The 13,516-nt window shown below is 38.3% G+C and overlaps 1 protein-coding gene across 1 annotated transcript in view; it reads left to right on the forward strand.

Annotated features, from left to right (window-relative positions):
- Positions 1 to 5,302, forward strand: part of WWTR1 (WW domain containing transcription regulator 1) — a 66,368-nt gene extending 61,066 nt beyond the window's left edge. Inside the window, exons 4-6 of the mRNA XM_074153227.1 lie at positions 3,057 to 3,190; positions 3,736 to 3,848; positions 4,951 to 5,302. Coding sequence (XP_074009328.1) covers positions 3,057 to 3,190; positions 3,736 to 3,848; positions 4,951 to 5,135 — 432 coding nt within the window. The 3' untranslated portion in view covers positions 5,136 to 5,302. The remainder of the gene's footprint in view (positions 1 to 3,056; positions 3,191 to 3,735; positions 3,849 to 4,950) is intronic.
- The last annotated feature ends 8,214 nt before the right edge of the window (positions 5,303 to 13,516 follow it).

Raw genomic sequence — 13,516 nt, forward strand, 5'->3', positions numbered from 1 at the left:
GAAAAAGTTATTTTTCTTTTCTACTGATCTGTTTTTGTCCGCTTTCCAAAGGAAAAGGGAGAATCTGCTTGCTGCTCACAAGCTTTTCTACAGGTGCATGACTTTTCCTTTATAGGTTTTCTTTGATGCTGCTCTCTGGTAGAACTATTGGTCGTCAGCCTCTGTCATCTCTGGTTAATCGTTATTATCAACTTTAATATTTTTCTGGGCAGCATACTTTTAGTTAAATTTTTCTCTTTCATGAGCTGGGAGCTTGGCAAGCTCTCACCTACCTCCCCCAACACTCACATACACAGTCCCCAACAAGTCGACACACTGATTTGTACTGTATGATCCATTGAGAAGTTGCTGAACAGAAAAGATTTTCCACCACCTCCTACAGGCAGAAAATTGTCAGGCTTATGTTTGATACAGTAGAGTTGTATTGGGCAATATAAGTGAATTTAAATCTGATAATTGAAAAAAAACCAGCATGACAGCTGGTATGAAATTAAGAAGATTGTCCAAAACAGAAAAGCAGGAAAGATGTATGTACGCACATGGTCATTCTTTGATTCACAGAGTGACAGGATAGTTGAGGTCAATGGACTAGACAATCTCTAGCAGTCCCTAACTCCCCTGCTTAAAGCAAGGTCAGCTACAGCAGGTTGCTCAGGATGGAGACTCCAGAGCCTCTCTGGGAAACCTGTTCCAATGTTCCATCCATCATCCTTATGGCATAAAAGAGTGGTACCGGGGCAGTATTTTCAGTGCGCTAACACATGTGCAAAGTAGCAAAAAGAAATAATTGCCATTAAATTAGGACTTAGTCACAATATTCTGAAAGAGGCAAATACTTGGATCTTGAACAGTATGTTCTCAGTTATTCTAGTTTTAGTAATAGCATTTGATTTTTAGAAATGGCAGCCACCAGAATGATAACCAACATGTATTTTCCATTTTGGCAAACTAGGGGAAGGGCTTTTACTTTTCTTTTCTTTTTTCCTGTTCTGATCCTGTTTTTATTAGTGTGGAACAATGTCTGGTGAGATTTGAAAATGCATTTCCCAAGTATCAGGAACATGAATTTCATTGCTGCATTGGATTTTAGCAAAAAAAAATAAATAATCCTAGCTAAGAATATCCTGTCTCATTTTATCTGTCTTCCTTTTCTTCTCTCCTCCTTTTTCTTTCTGTATTTCTTTCTTTCTGGCTACCTTCTCTCTTTTTCTTTCTTGATCCCTTTCTAGTGTTAACCTTGCTTGCATTGCTGCGGTTGCTATTCTTATATTTAAAAAGTACTTTAATATCTTCATGTAGACAGTTAAAAAAGCTGGTTTGCCCATTTTCTGAGGTTTGTATATTTTCAGACTCCACCTCATTTAATCATAAATAGAAACATCACCTTTAGAATTGTCACTTGGCAAATGTAGTGACATGCATAGGCTGTCATACATAAGCTATTAAGAATCTTCAGATGATTCTTAACACTTACTAAATAATTACACCATCTAATGTAAATTACTATTTCTCAGTATATCAATAATTTGATTATAAAAGAAACATTACATTAATGGGTACCAATATATGTTAATGTTACAATTACTCATTGGGAATTACTCATGAAGAGACCAGGCTAGTCCTCCTCGATGAAGAGATCAATTGAAAACATAGTAAAACATCATCCTAGAGCCTCAAAAACATGTTAATCTTTTCTGTACTTGGGGAATGAATGACTGATTCAGTGGAGGAAAGTTTTCTACAAGGATTGAAATTAAATATTTCCTTATTTCATAAAAAAAAAAGGTTGAGAAAACTAAGTAAAAAACAGATACAGCTTTATTATTACTAGGTTATTTGTTTGGCACATCTCCATGGAGCCAGACAACTTTTGTAGAGACCTCTGTACCACTAGATGTCATGGTTGTTTCACAGAGGTAATACTAGAAGAATTCATCTTTCAGGAAGAGTTCTGAAACAAGTTTCCTTTGGCTCTCATTGCTCATTTGCCGTCCTAAAGACGGTGTTCATGAGACAGGTCATTAGGCAGATGCTTCTTAATAGGTAGAGGGTTCATTCTAAAGATTCTTGGGTCAAAGTCTTGGTTCCAGTGTTTTTCTTCTAATGTGTTCAGTACTTTAAGGTTGCAAGTGATGTTCTGTATAGCAAATTATGTCATCTTATGACAACTCACATAGTTTCGGTGCCTGATTTTGCTCCCCTTTGCACCAGTTTAAACGGAGAGCGATTTCACTAAGGTAACCTGTTAGAAACAGATACGTGGGAGATTAAATTTGAATCTGTAGGTTTTAAACTGCTTTATCATTGCTACTCCAGCTCTCACAGAACTTGGCCTCACTGAACAGTCAACTGCAATTGTAATGTCAGCGTTACAGAGCTCTGGTTTGCGTGTGCAAACCCTCAGCTGGAGAGAGCTGGCCCATGAAGCGTGGACAGGCCGCCAGTACTCAGCTACAATGCGCAGGGCTGTCTGTGTTTCATGATGAGGTGACACACAAGGTGTCCGAAGTTACAACAGAGTTAGTTAGATTTTGTAGGGATTATCTCCGTAGCCAGCAAGGCTGTAGAGGAGCAGCCGTTCTGCGGGCAGTGGTGGCTGGTGAAGGTGTGACCTGCCCCTGGCTCTCTGCCACTGCCCTCCCCGGGGCTGCCAACCTGACAGCTCTGCCAGTAAAGCCAGTTGTACACGCACTTGGTGATCAGTGTCATGCAGAAAGCGTGAGGGTGATTTGAACAGGCAAACAGGCTCTGGTTTAGCATGAAGCTGATTCGAAAGTCCTCAAACACGTCTCGTAGCTGGGTCTGGCTTCCAGCTGTGGCAGTAACCCAGAGGTATATTCTGCAGCTTTTTGAGCCAGCACAGGTGGGTATGAAAGATGCCATCTGTCTACATGATGATTTTCTTCACACCAGCGTGAATGGTCATCAGTTACTTTGTTTAGAACTACTTTCCTAAACAAGAAGACCTGTATATATTACATGTTCAGTTGTTGCAAGACTGCAGTATTTCTGAGCTATTGCAATAACCCTTCCCTTATATTTATTTGCCTTTTCAGGAAGCTGCTCTATGCAGACAACTTCCCATGGACTCAGAAAGCATGGCCCCTGTTCAGACAGCTGTGAATACCCCTGCCATGACACAAGACATGAGGCCTATTACAAATAACGGGTCTGATCCTTTCTTGAACAGGCAAGTTCATGTCCTCTTCATTAGGTGATTGGTTCTGTTGCCTTCTTCGTGCTTTTAAAGTTGTCTCTCTCAAATGGTTTTCTATATCATCTTCTTTTGCACTTACTGTGAACAGGGGTTACTGCGGAGGGACTGACCTGAAATCTTTTAGTTTATACTTCAAGAAGCAATCTTAGAAAAATCAAACAAATGGTAACAGGTGGTTTTAAATTGTACTGCAGGTGCATGTAGAAGACTAGGTAAAACAGGTATATTACTTAGCCTAAAAAAAATGAGTTTATTTATATCTATCAGAACTGTTTTTGTGTGGAAAGATGTGTGTATTCATGTGTGTATTTCAAAATTTAAGAATGGCTTCACTTCAGTTGCTTTATATTTGGTCTGATGCAACATGACCACATTAGTGGCCAACATTTGAGAATGTGGCTTAATGACTCGGTATTTAATATGTAACCTACTGTGCTGTCTTTTTTTCAAACACCATGATCGGGGACTATGTTTAACAGAACATCTTTACTGAGGCTTTTTCATGTTTCAATTTATAGTGGGCCATACCATTCCAGGGAACAGAGTACAGACAGTGGCTTGGGATTAGGATGCTACAGTATACCAACGACTCCTGAAGATTTCCTCAGCAACGTAGATGAGATGGATACAGGTAGGATACTCTGATTTAGCTTAAACTATAATGATATTAATAACTTTGTGTTGTAACCGGTAATGTTTTATAATTGCATAACTGAACAATAATCTCTCACTTTCCCATGAGAGAACAGATTGAGACTGGGGGGGAAAATGCCTAAAAGATACTTATAGCCTGGAAGGTTCTTAGCTTTAACTTAGATCCAGATTCTACCCTTTTACCTTAGACTGATACTAAAGAAAATAAGTAAAAGATGGAAAATGTGAGCCTTAATTTGTGTTTTCATACCAATGTAAAGTAGGAAGAGTAAAAATCTGGTCTTGGCTTGCATTCTTGGTACAAATCATTGCATTTTCTAACTCTGGGAAATGAATCTCTGTAGTAAGTCTCTTACAATGCCAAAGTTGGGTTTGCCTTCAAACAGAATGTGTTTAGCTAGTTCAAGTTTTGGTATATATTTATTTTTATATTAGTATCCTCATGTTATTTAAAATACTGAAATAAGTTACTGTTAAATAACTTACTGAAATAAGTTAGTTAAGTGAAATTCTCAGCACTTACCTAAACTTCCTTTCGAAGTCATCAGAAGTTACAAAGAGTGAAAGGTTTCTCCATTAAAGATTTTCATGCTTGTTATTTGTTATTAGTGATTTATGAAAAAATGATATAATATTGCAGAGCTAGATTGCTGTAAATATTTTTTTAATTTCAACTTTTAAAATTTCACTTTTTTAAATTCTGCCCCATAGACAAGCATTCACCTTTGCGCAGAGAGCAGGGTGGAGGGTTTACATAAGACTTGGTTGCATTGCTCCCTGTGCAGAGTAGCGAACTCTGAACAATCCTGCTTCCCAGGAGGAAGGTCAGAGGCTGATTACTTTAAGCACTGCTGAAAAGGGCCGTTTGTGCTTTTGAGAGCAAAGCAAGGATATGAAAATAACTCTTACAAGAATATGTATTCTGCAAGCAAATGTGATTTTGAGGTAATGTTTGTAGAGGATAGAAATGCTCACAAGTGCTTATAGGAAAGAGGCAGTCTAATTTTTATATCAATTGTGTTGTTTAAAATTACCCACAAGAAGAGTTTGGTATTTCAAAAGTCCTTTTCTTTTCCTAGGAGAAACTATAGCACAGACAACCATGAACATAAATCCACAACAGACACGTTTCCCCGATTTCCTCGACTGTCTTCCAGGAACAAATGTTGATCTTGGGACTCTAGAGTCAGAAGACTTGATCCCTATTCTCAACGATGTGGAGTCAGTACTCAACAAAAATGAGCCTTTCCTTACCTGGCTGTAATCATTCAATGCTGATTCAGCCTACAATGCAATTCAACATTTCTTTTTCCTCTTGAGATAGAGGTAGAGTATCTGAAAAGCCTCAAGAGATGCAACTTACTGCCTTAATGACTTTTGTTACATCATCCTTATGGTCAGTTTAATCTCTGCCTGGATTTGATTGACACTAACTTAAATATAAAATACATATAAATATATATATATATAAAAACATATACACACATATACTTCTTCCTCTTTAAAAAAAAGCACACTACTTTATTACATACCTGTGTACTTTACATATCTGTCAACTTCTTTACCTTTTCAGACCAGGCAGAAATGGTTCACTTCAAGGACAGAAAGTGGGTGGTGTTTGTGCATGTCCCTGACTGGTCTCCTAGGTATTAACATCATAAACCCTTTATGAATCACAAAATGTAACTCTAGGTCACTTGGTTCCAAACACTGCACAGCATCAGACCATGAGAGCAGCTTTATTATTGTTTTTATGACAGTAGTATCAGAACCTTTTTTTTTTATCAACTTAAGCTTTAAAATCTTTTTATCTTTTGTAGTAAAAGTGTGCTGTATGGAATATAGATTAAATCTGATCCATATCAGCCATAATAATTCTCACTATGTATTTTTAAAGGCACAAACAGTACTATTGCAATTTATTTTTTCAGTATATTACTGTATAGTTTTTGGAAAACAAATACTTCCAGTCTGAAAGTACCAGAAATGTTTAGCAACATTTTTACACTACAATATCGTTGCAAAATAAACCAGACTGGTACTGACTGCTGCCTTTTAAAAATAAAGCAATGTATTATAAACAAACATTTTTTTAAAAGATCTTAGATTTTGATGTTTATTATATTAAGCACTACAATTTTTTAACTTAACACATGAATGAACAACTTTTTATATATAAAAAAATCTGTGGCAAATATCTTAAATGCAAAAACATGCTTTTGAAATCAGGTCTGAAAAATGTGGCACTACTTCTTAATGTCATATGTAGAGGGAAACTCCCCTTGCTCATACTGTTTTCAGTAATGTTTTTAACTGACAATGTCAAAATACATGTAGTTGTATACATGAAAAAAGATGGTAACTTTATCAGGGCAATGCTAAGGCAGTATTGTAACTTGTCTGGTAAAGTTGCGTAGTTCTTAAGTCTTCCACTTGTTGCAGTCGGTGTGCAGGACACAGGGCATGTTCTGCGCGTTGCTACCTGTTGTATATCCTACAAATGCTTCTTTATCAGAGGTTTGGGACTGAGAAGGCATCAAGGACATTAAGCTTGCAGTTCCCCTGAAATGCAAATGAAGTCCTAAAATTCTTAAATATTTTGAAATTATATTATTTATAATCTATGAATTTAAGCTTTTTATATTGAAAAATGTGTCTTTTTATGAAAGGCATTAAAACTTTTCTCTAAGCTTAACCCAGGCTATGTAGAGAGGAGGAAGAGATGTAACTCAATGTTAACATGTGTTTGCCAGGTCTAATGACACTTAACCAGGTCTTACCGATGCACCAGAATATTGATCACTACAGACTTTTTTTCATCTGGTTGGGTGAAGGTAGGTGAAAAGGTCAGAGATGAGGTGATGGGAATATGGAATAGGTTTGGAAGACACATGATTACGTGACACATGTAGATCCTTGCTGGGAGGGGAGGCTGCAGATAGAGATACACGGAAAATGAATCACCAGTGTTCAGTAAAAAAGGTAATAGAAGAACCTGATACAATGAACTACCTTGTCAATGATGAACTGCTGGGTGTACGTGGTATCAGAAGATGGAAAATTAAAAGCACACACACCGAAATTTTGAAAAAAGAGATGGAAGGCAAAGACCTACCATCACAAAGTTGTATTACATAGGGAAAAGTAGCTCTCTTCATGTTTGTTTGTGGTTTTTTTTAATAGAAAATGAGATGTGACAGCAGAGTTGTCTGCACAGAATTGAATTACTGAATGGGCATTGTGTTCCTTTTATTCTTTTGGAGGGGTTATTTGTTGGGGGTTTTAATTATTTTTGCTAGCGCTAACTGTTGAGATAGCGGAAATTTCTTTACAACAAACAGGGGACCGGGCAGGGCTGACCAATATTACTGTAATTATGATTAATCTCTCTCTTTTAAGGATTTCTTCAGGTTGTCAGCCTAAATGAAAAACAGATGGTCCTAAGGCTTTGTTCTTTAGTGACATGACTGACTTTGGGAAAAGAAACGGAGAAATTCTGGCATCTGGTTGTGATGCCAACTTGTAAGGCCAGCTCATCAGTCTGGCATGCGTGGCCTAACGAACTGAAAGCCATTGGTGCTAGAACAATTCACAGTAGCTGCAGGTCTGAGCTCTAGTATGATTCAGTTGATACTGCTCATCATTAGATTGTGTTTAGAAAATGCAGTTTGTTCATTTGCTAGTAAGTCTGTACTTATGTACGTATAGATTTTGTCCAAGCAGGTCAGGTTCTCAGCTGGCGTGAGTTAGCTCACCTGTGTTGACTTCTGTTTGGCTACACTGATTTTCATCAACTGAAGGACGTACTACTTACAATGAAAATTGATGGAGTTTTCTAGTAGAGTCACGTAAGATGTTTATCAGAATTGTGAAGCTACAAACTTGATTCATCTTTCATTGGTGTTTCAGGTGGTTAAGTGTCTTGGCTCAAAGACCTTAAAGAGGTAAAAAAATCAGGAACTATGTTTCCATATTACTTCCATAATAAACCATCAGCAGATTTGGAACAGGAAGGTGCTATGTGACAACGTTACTTCCAGTGTAAAACAACTGCCAAAATCTTAGGTCAGATCTTTACTCAGTCATGAACTAGATTATCATTAAGGTAAAAGTGATCCTTTACACTGTAAGCTTTTCATTTTTGTAATGGAGAGTATGTATCAGATAAAGTGCAGCAAATCTATTTTTTTAAGGTTCTCTTTTTTTAAAAGTTTCTGACTTTAAATAGGCTTATGGCAGAACTTTTAAGCTTTCAAAGCATATGTAATTCTTCTGAAACTGAATTTATTGCTGACAATATTTCCCTGTACTATTTCAGGTTTTGAACATTTACTTTACTAAATGTACACTGTCTACTTCTAGTATAAATAAAATAAATGTGCCAGCTGGACAGTTTTACTGTTGACCATTGCTGAGGGTGGCATACTTAAGTCTTGGTGATACAGAAGTAATGGGATGTTGTTATTTACAGTTTGTATTCTGGTAATACTGTTAGAATGTAACTTGGGGAGGGATTGGGTTTCAGTTTTTAAGAACAAATGTTTGGGGAAGGGAAGGATTAAAATGTCTATTTTAAATACAGAAAAATATGGGTGTTCAAATAAACTTGTTTCCTAATATACTACATCCATGTACATGCTAGTACTTTAACATTTTTATTACTTTTTTCATTTTGTTATATGACGTGTGTGAGCATTTGTTTTTGGTTTCGAATACCTTGCAACAGATTGTATGTATCAAAAATAATCAGATCAGACTGTTGTATCCAGGGTTTGGTTCTGGGTGGTTTTTTTTTTTTTTATTTCTTTGATCTTGTACATGAAAAACAAATATAAATGAGCTTAAAGATCTTGGATTGCATATTGGTTTATTAAATTGTTTCTTTCTTTTCTTTGGAGGATTTTAGTATGTGCTTCCCAGGGAACTGTATAACACTGCTTGGAATAAAGGTACAGACATACTATTCTCTGCGAAAGGCATACATTTTGAATGTAAATGATTAGCACTTAGCAAATTAAATGGGTTATTTTACCATTATGTTCCAGTTTATTAGTAGTTATGATCGTTAGTGATGGTTACAGTTTTATTCATGGTGCTTCCAACATGCTCCCCAGTGCCACTTTTATTTGTTTCTTTTAGTGGCGCTTCGTAATTCCTAATTCACTAACACAAATGTTCCGTTACGATTTGTTTAATACAGTTACCTCTAAGCAGAAGAGTTAGCATCAAGTCCATTTGTTGTTAAGTTCTTGTTTTGGGGACTTAAATAGTGCTTTTGTTTCCATCTGATCACTTAGAATTTAAGAAACTTCTTGAATGTGTTAAGACCTGTTGTCTTCTCTAGGAACAAGCCGTGAAACCTAAACATCCTGGGCTTGTATTTTGAGTATCTGCCCTTTGCTGTCATGGTACATAACATGGGTGATTTAAGATCCAACACAACTGCTACTGTTAATTAATTTTAATACTCTTCCCTGAATCATTCTCCTGTATAATTTATTCAAATTAATTGGTAGAATGCTTCTAACAATATCTTGCATTTACATAAAAAAAGCTCTGGAACCTCCACCAAACAGAAATGCAAAGTGTATTAGCTTCTGACCCTGCTTTGAGAAATACGTTTGTTAATTCATGGCCTGTTTACTCAGGAATATTAATCGAGTTTCTTTGGCAGGAACACTGAATGTGTGTTTGTTTATAAAAGTCTTTCGGTTTGTTTCTAAAGATGCCAGCTCACGTCTTGGAAGGTATCTCTCTCTCCCTCCAAGCTGGCAGTGCTCTGTGCAGATGGCTGCTCCCGTGGATTGTTACCCAAGAGCTGTAATAACACGTCAGGGGGGATTTCCTGAGATTGTGATGTACTGAAACCCCCAGCTGTTTCACAGGAAGCACGTCAGTACTCTGCCTTTCCCAGACAACAAGGTAACGTAGCAGTCCTGGTGATGGGCCTTCTCATTTCCCTGCTGGAGTTCAGGAAGCCACTTCAGGCTGCACCAATGGTGTCATGCCTGCAAAGGATTCCTGTGCCTATGTTTTCTTCTGGGTGAGTGGTGTCCATACCTCTGCTGGGAGTCCCGCCTCTCACGCTGCTTTCCATAGAGTTCTGTCAGGAGGGCATCCCGACGATGTTATTTTCAGTGGAGTACTCCAGTTAAAATCTTTCTTGTGCTTTTTTAATACCTGGTCCTCAAAGCTTACTCTTCCCTATATCATCAGCAATGCCTGTGTCCCTGTTGTGCTTTAACCCCAGCTGGCAACTAGGACTACACAGTCACTTGTTCACTTCCCCTTCCCCCCGAGAAAGGCAGGGAGAAGACAGAAAAAAGGAGGGGAAAGGGACAAAAAACTCATGGATTGAGATAAAGAGAGTTTAATAGAATGATAACGGAAAAGGAAAATAATAATAATATTACTGGTGCAAGAATATACAAGAGATAAGTGACACTCACTGCAGAGTGAACTGGTTGCCCAGCCCAACCCGAGCAGAGATCACAGATCCCACCCACCCCCCCCCCCCGGGCCAGCCCTCATTTCTATACTGAGCGTGACATCTGTGGTATGGAATTACCTTGTTCTGTCTATGCTCCTTCCCAGCTTCTATGGGAAGCTGAAAAGAGTTCTTGAAAAGCATAAACACCACCTAGCAACAACTAAAATAATATGCGTTATTTACAGTCCTTTCACAGCAATCACTAGAAAGAAAATTAACTTTCCTGGATGAAACCAAGACAGTTAAACTGCGTGTCGTCTCCTAGTGAAAAAGTAATTTGGCAAGAAAAAGCTTCAGAGGTGCTTTAGCTGGGGTTTTATTCATGTCAATCCCTGTGATACCAGCGTCTGCCCTCTGAGGTAATTACCGCACCTGTACCAACATGACAGAAGAAGTCAACCTCCCCAGCCTCAGGAAGGAGAGGTTCCAGTTTGCTGTCATTTGCCTTGTTGCTGGTTATGCTGTGAGTAATCTAGAAGCTGTGAAGGGGAAGCTGCAGTTGAACTATGGCCAGGGGATGAACATTCAAGATTAGAACGATGTTAGAAAACATCCTTTGCTTTTGGCTGAACAAATGTCTTCTTACTTTGTGTATGTTACTTCCTAATTTTAGAAGAGAACCTTTTGCAAACAGTTGCCAGTTAAATAATGCATCATCCCCTGACAGGTGACACTGTGCTGTGGTTAATGTGTCATCTTGTTGCAGTCTATTTATTTAGAGACAATCCATAAAGAGAGCTCCAACTGTATATAGTCTAGCCGTGCAGGGGCACCAGTTTTGTTAGGCTGAAGTTGAAGTGCTTGGGCTCAAAATCACACACATGCACTCCACATGTTGTAATCTGGGTTGTTAAATCACCTATGTGTTTCTTTTTAGGTAAACTCTCAGCTGAAATGATGCCACGCAATGTCTGGATTGCCATGCTCTGAGCAGCTTAGTCAAGCAGTCACTGAGCAGCCGTTTTTTATGGGTGAATAATGAAGCGTCAGATAAAAGTGTGCATCTCTCAGATTTTACAAACGGTGCTAATATTTTTCCTTTGGGCTACTAGGATTTCTACATCTGTGTAACAGTTGACATTTGTACACACTAAAACTGAGTGTGATGGGTGTCCAGGTTGGCCAGGACTAGTGGGGTCTGTTGCAACACTTTCAGTTCTCCCTGTTTGTGGTTCCTCTCTTAGCACCATCTTTCTGTCCCTGTCTAGCATTGTCCTCTCTGTACCTGTGACTTCTCTCCCAGGTGTACCACTGGCACCTTAGATCTTTCTCTGTTACAACAAAGTGTGATCAGACCCTCTCCTGGGTTTTACTGGACACTTTGCTCAGTAAAAACACAGAGAGCAATCTCCAATTACTGCAGAATAGACGCTGGAGATGTGTGATTCCCTTGAAATGAAATGCTAGGGGGGAGCCTCAGATGTTAACAATAACTAAATAGATTTAGGAACACTGTTGTTGGCACTATAAAATGCTAGACCAGCTGAGCTGCTAGTTCCAGTTTGTCTATGCTTTTTCAGTACACCCCAAGGCCACGGTGCAAATGCAGCCTAGATCACAAGATGGAATGTGCGCCTTCTCTCAGTATCTGCTATGTATTAGCTATGTTAGAAACCACCATGTAGTTGGGCATCTTGGAAGCATTGAACTCATGAAGCACTTGTTGGTTTTGGTTTTAGGTATCATAGCTTCCTGTCTGTTATTTCTTATCCCAAGTCTCCCACAAAGATTTATTAATATATCAAAATTGTACACTATGCAGCTACCCATCCCTTCGTTGAATGCTGTGAGAAACATTCCATGTTCGCAAAGGCTTTATATAAATAAAACAAGACAAATGTGAGATGAGGTGCAGGACAGCTGGTAACCACTGATGAAAGAATAGATGGGAGACGGTTGCATCAGTGGGTGGTGATATAAAGAGTACTCTCAGATTCCCTAGCAATGCTGCAGAACAGGTGGGAGAGACAGCTGTTTCTGAAGAGGTTTTTTTATAATTTCTTTTATCATCTTGCACAATTTATTACTGAGGCCACTTTGCTTTTCTTAATGTAACTCTTAGTACCTAAATCTAGCTGTTTAACATTTTTGCATATTGCTCGCCAGCTTTTAGTGTTTCTGAATACTTTAAGTTCTTCAGATATCTCTGGCATAATTACAGACTACATGAAATACACTTTCTGAAAGCACAGGCTACAGAATCAGTATTTCAGGAGGAAAATTTTAGGGAAGAGATGTGGCAAATATGTTGATGATCTACAAGTCTTGAGACATCCAGGCTGGCAAGCTGGTTTGTGAAAAATTGTTTTAGGAATTTCTTAAGAGGCGTATCAGTTGATCTGAATCCCTCAAACTTCTCCAATCCCTCGTATTTCCTCCTTGATTTTGTTGGGAAATAATTTTTTCTTTTTAAGACTGGTTCTTTCTAAAAAGTATTTTTGCCTTTCAACTCTCTTTTGCCTTTCATATCTCTTTCATAGCACTGTGCCAAACATAGCTAAATTGAACTTCTGCAGAAAGATGAATGAAGCTTTTGCACTCGTGTATGGATTGGAAGCTTTAAGAAGAGGAGTTACAAGGTACTCGACTGAATAGAAATTGTAACCTGTGTTGAAGTCACCAGTCCAGCGTTCAGCTTCTGGAAAGTTGTAGGAGAAGCTTGCAGGAGGACAAGGTGAATACTGAGCCGTGAAAGAACATCAGTTATGATGAAAGAGTGAAAATTTTTTGTTTTGTCAGAGGTGAGGACTGAAACATGATAGGAGTCTTCAAATATGTAGAATTTTGCTGTGAAGGGGAAGACTTTTCCATAAGCCTGCTGGGAAAAGAACAGTGTTGTGCCAGGGGGGTGCGTGATTACATGTTAGGAGTCTTCCTAACTTCCAGAACAGTTTGCAGTGTTATAAAATGCTAGAAAGATGTTGGATCTCTGAACTTAGAGATTTTTAAGAACAGGTGACACAGATATTTTATGAGTTATTTAAGTGGTGTTTGCACTACCTTTGCATACAAAGATAGGCTCCAGAGATGCCTCCTGGACCTGTTTATCTGTGACTCTAAGTCACCGCATCACCTTTGTTAGACGAGATCACAGTGGGTTGGTTAGTGAAAAAACTTCAAATAAAGGTGAAACAACTACTGTATGAACAATGGCT

The sequence above is a fragment of the Numenius arquata genome, chromosome 9 (assembly GCF_964106895.1).
Source record: "Numenius arquata chromosome 9, bNumArq3.hap1.1, whole genome shotgun sequence".
NCBI classification, from domain to species: domain Eukaryota; kingdom Metazoa; phylum Chordata; class Aves; order Charadriiformes; family Scolopacidae; genus Numenius; species Numenius arquata.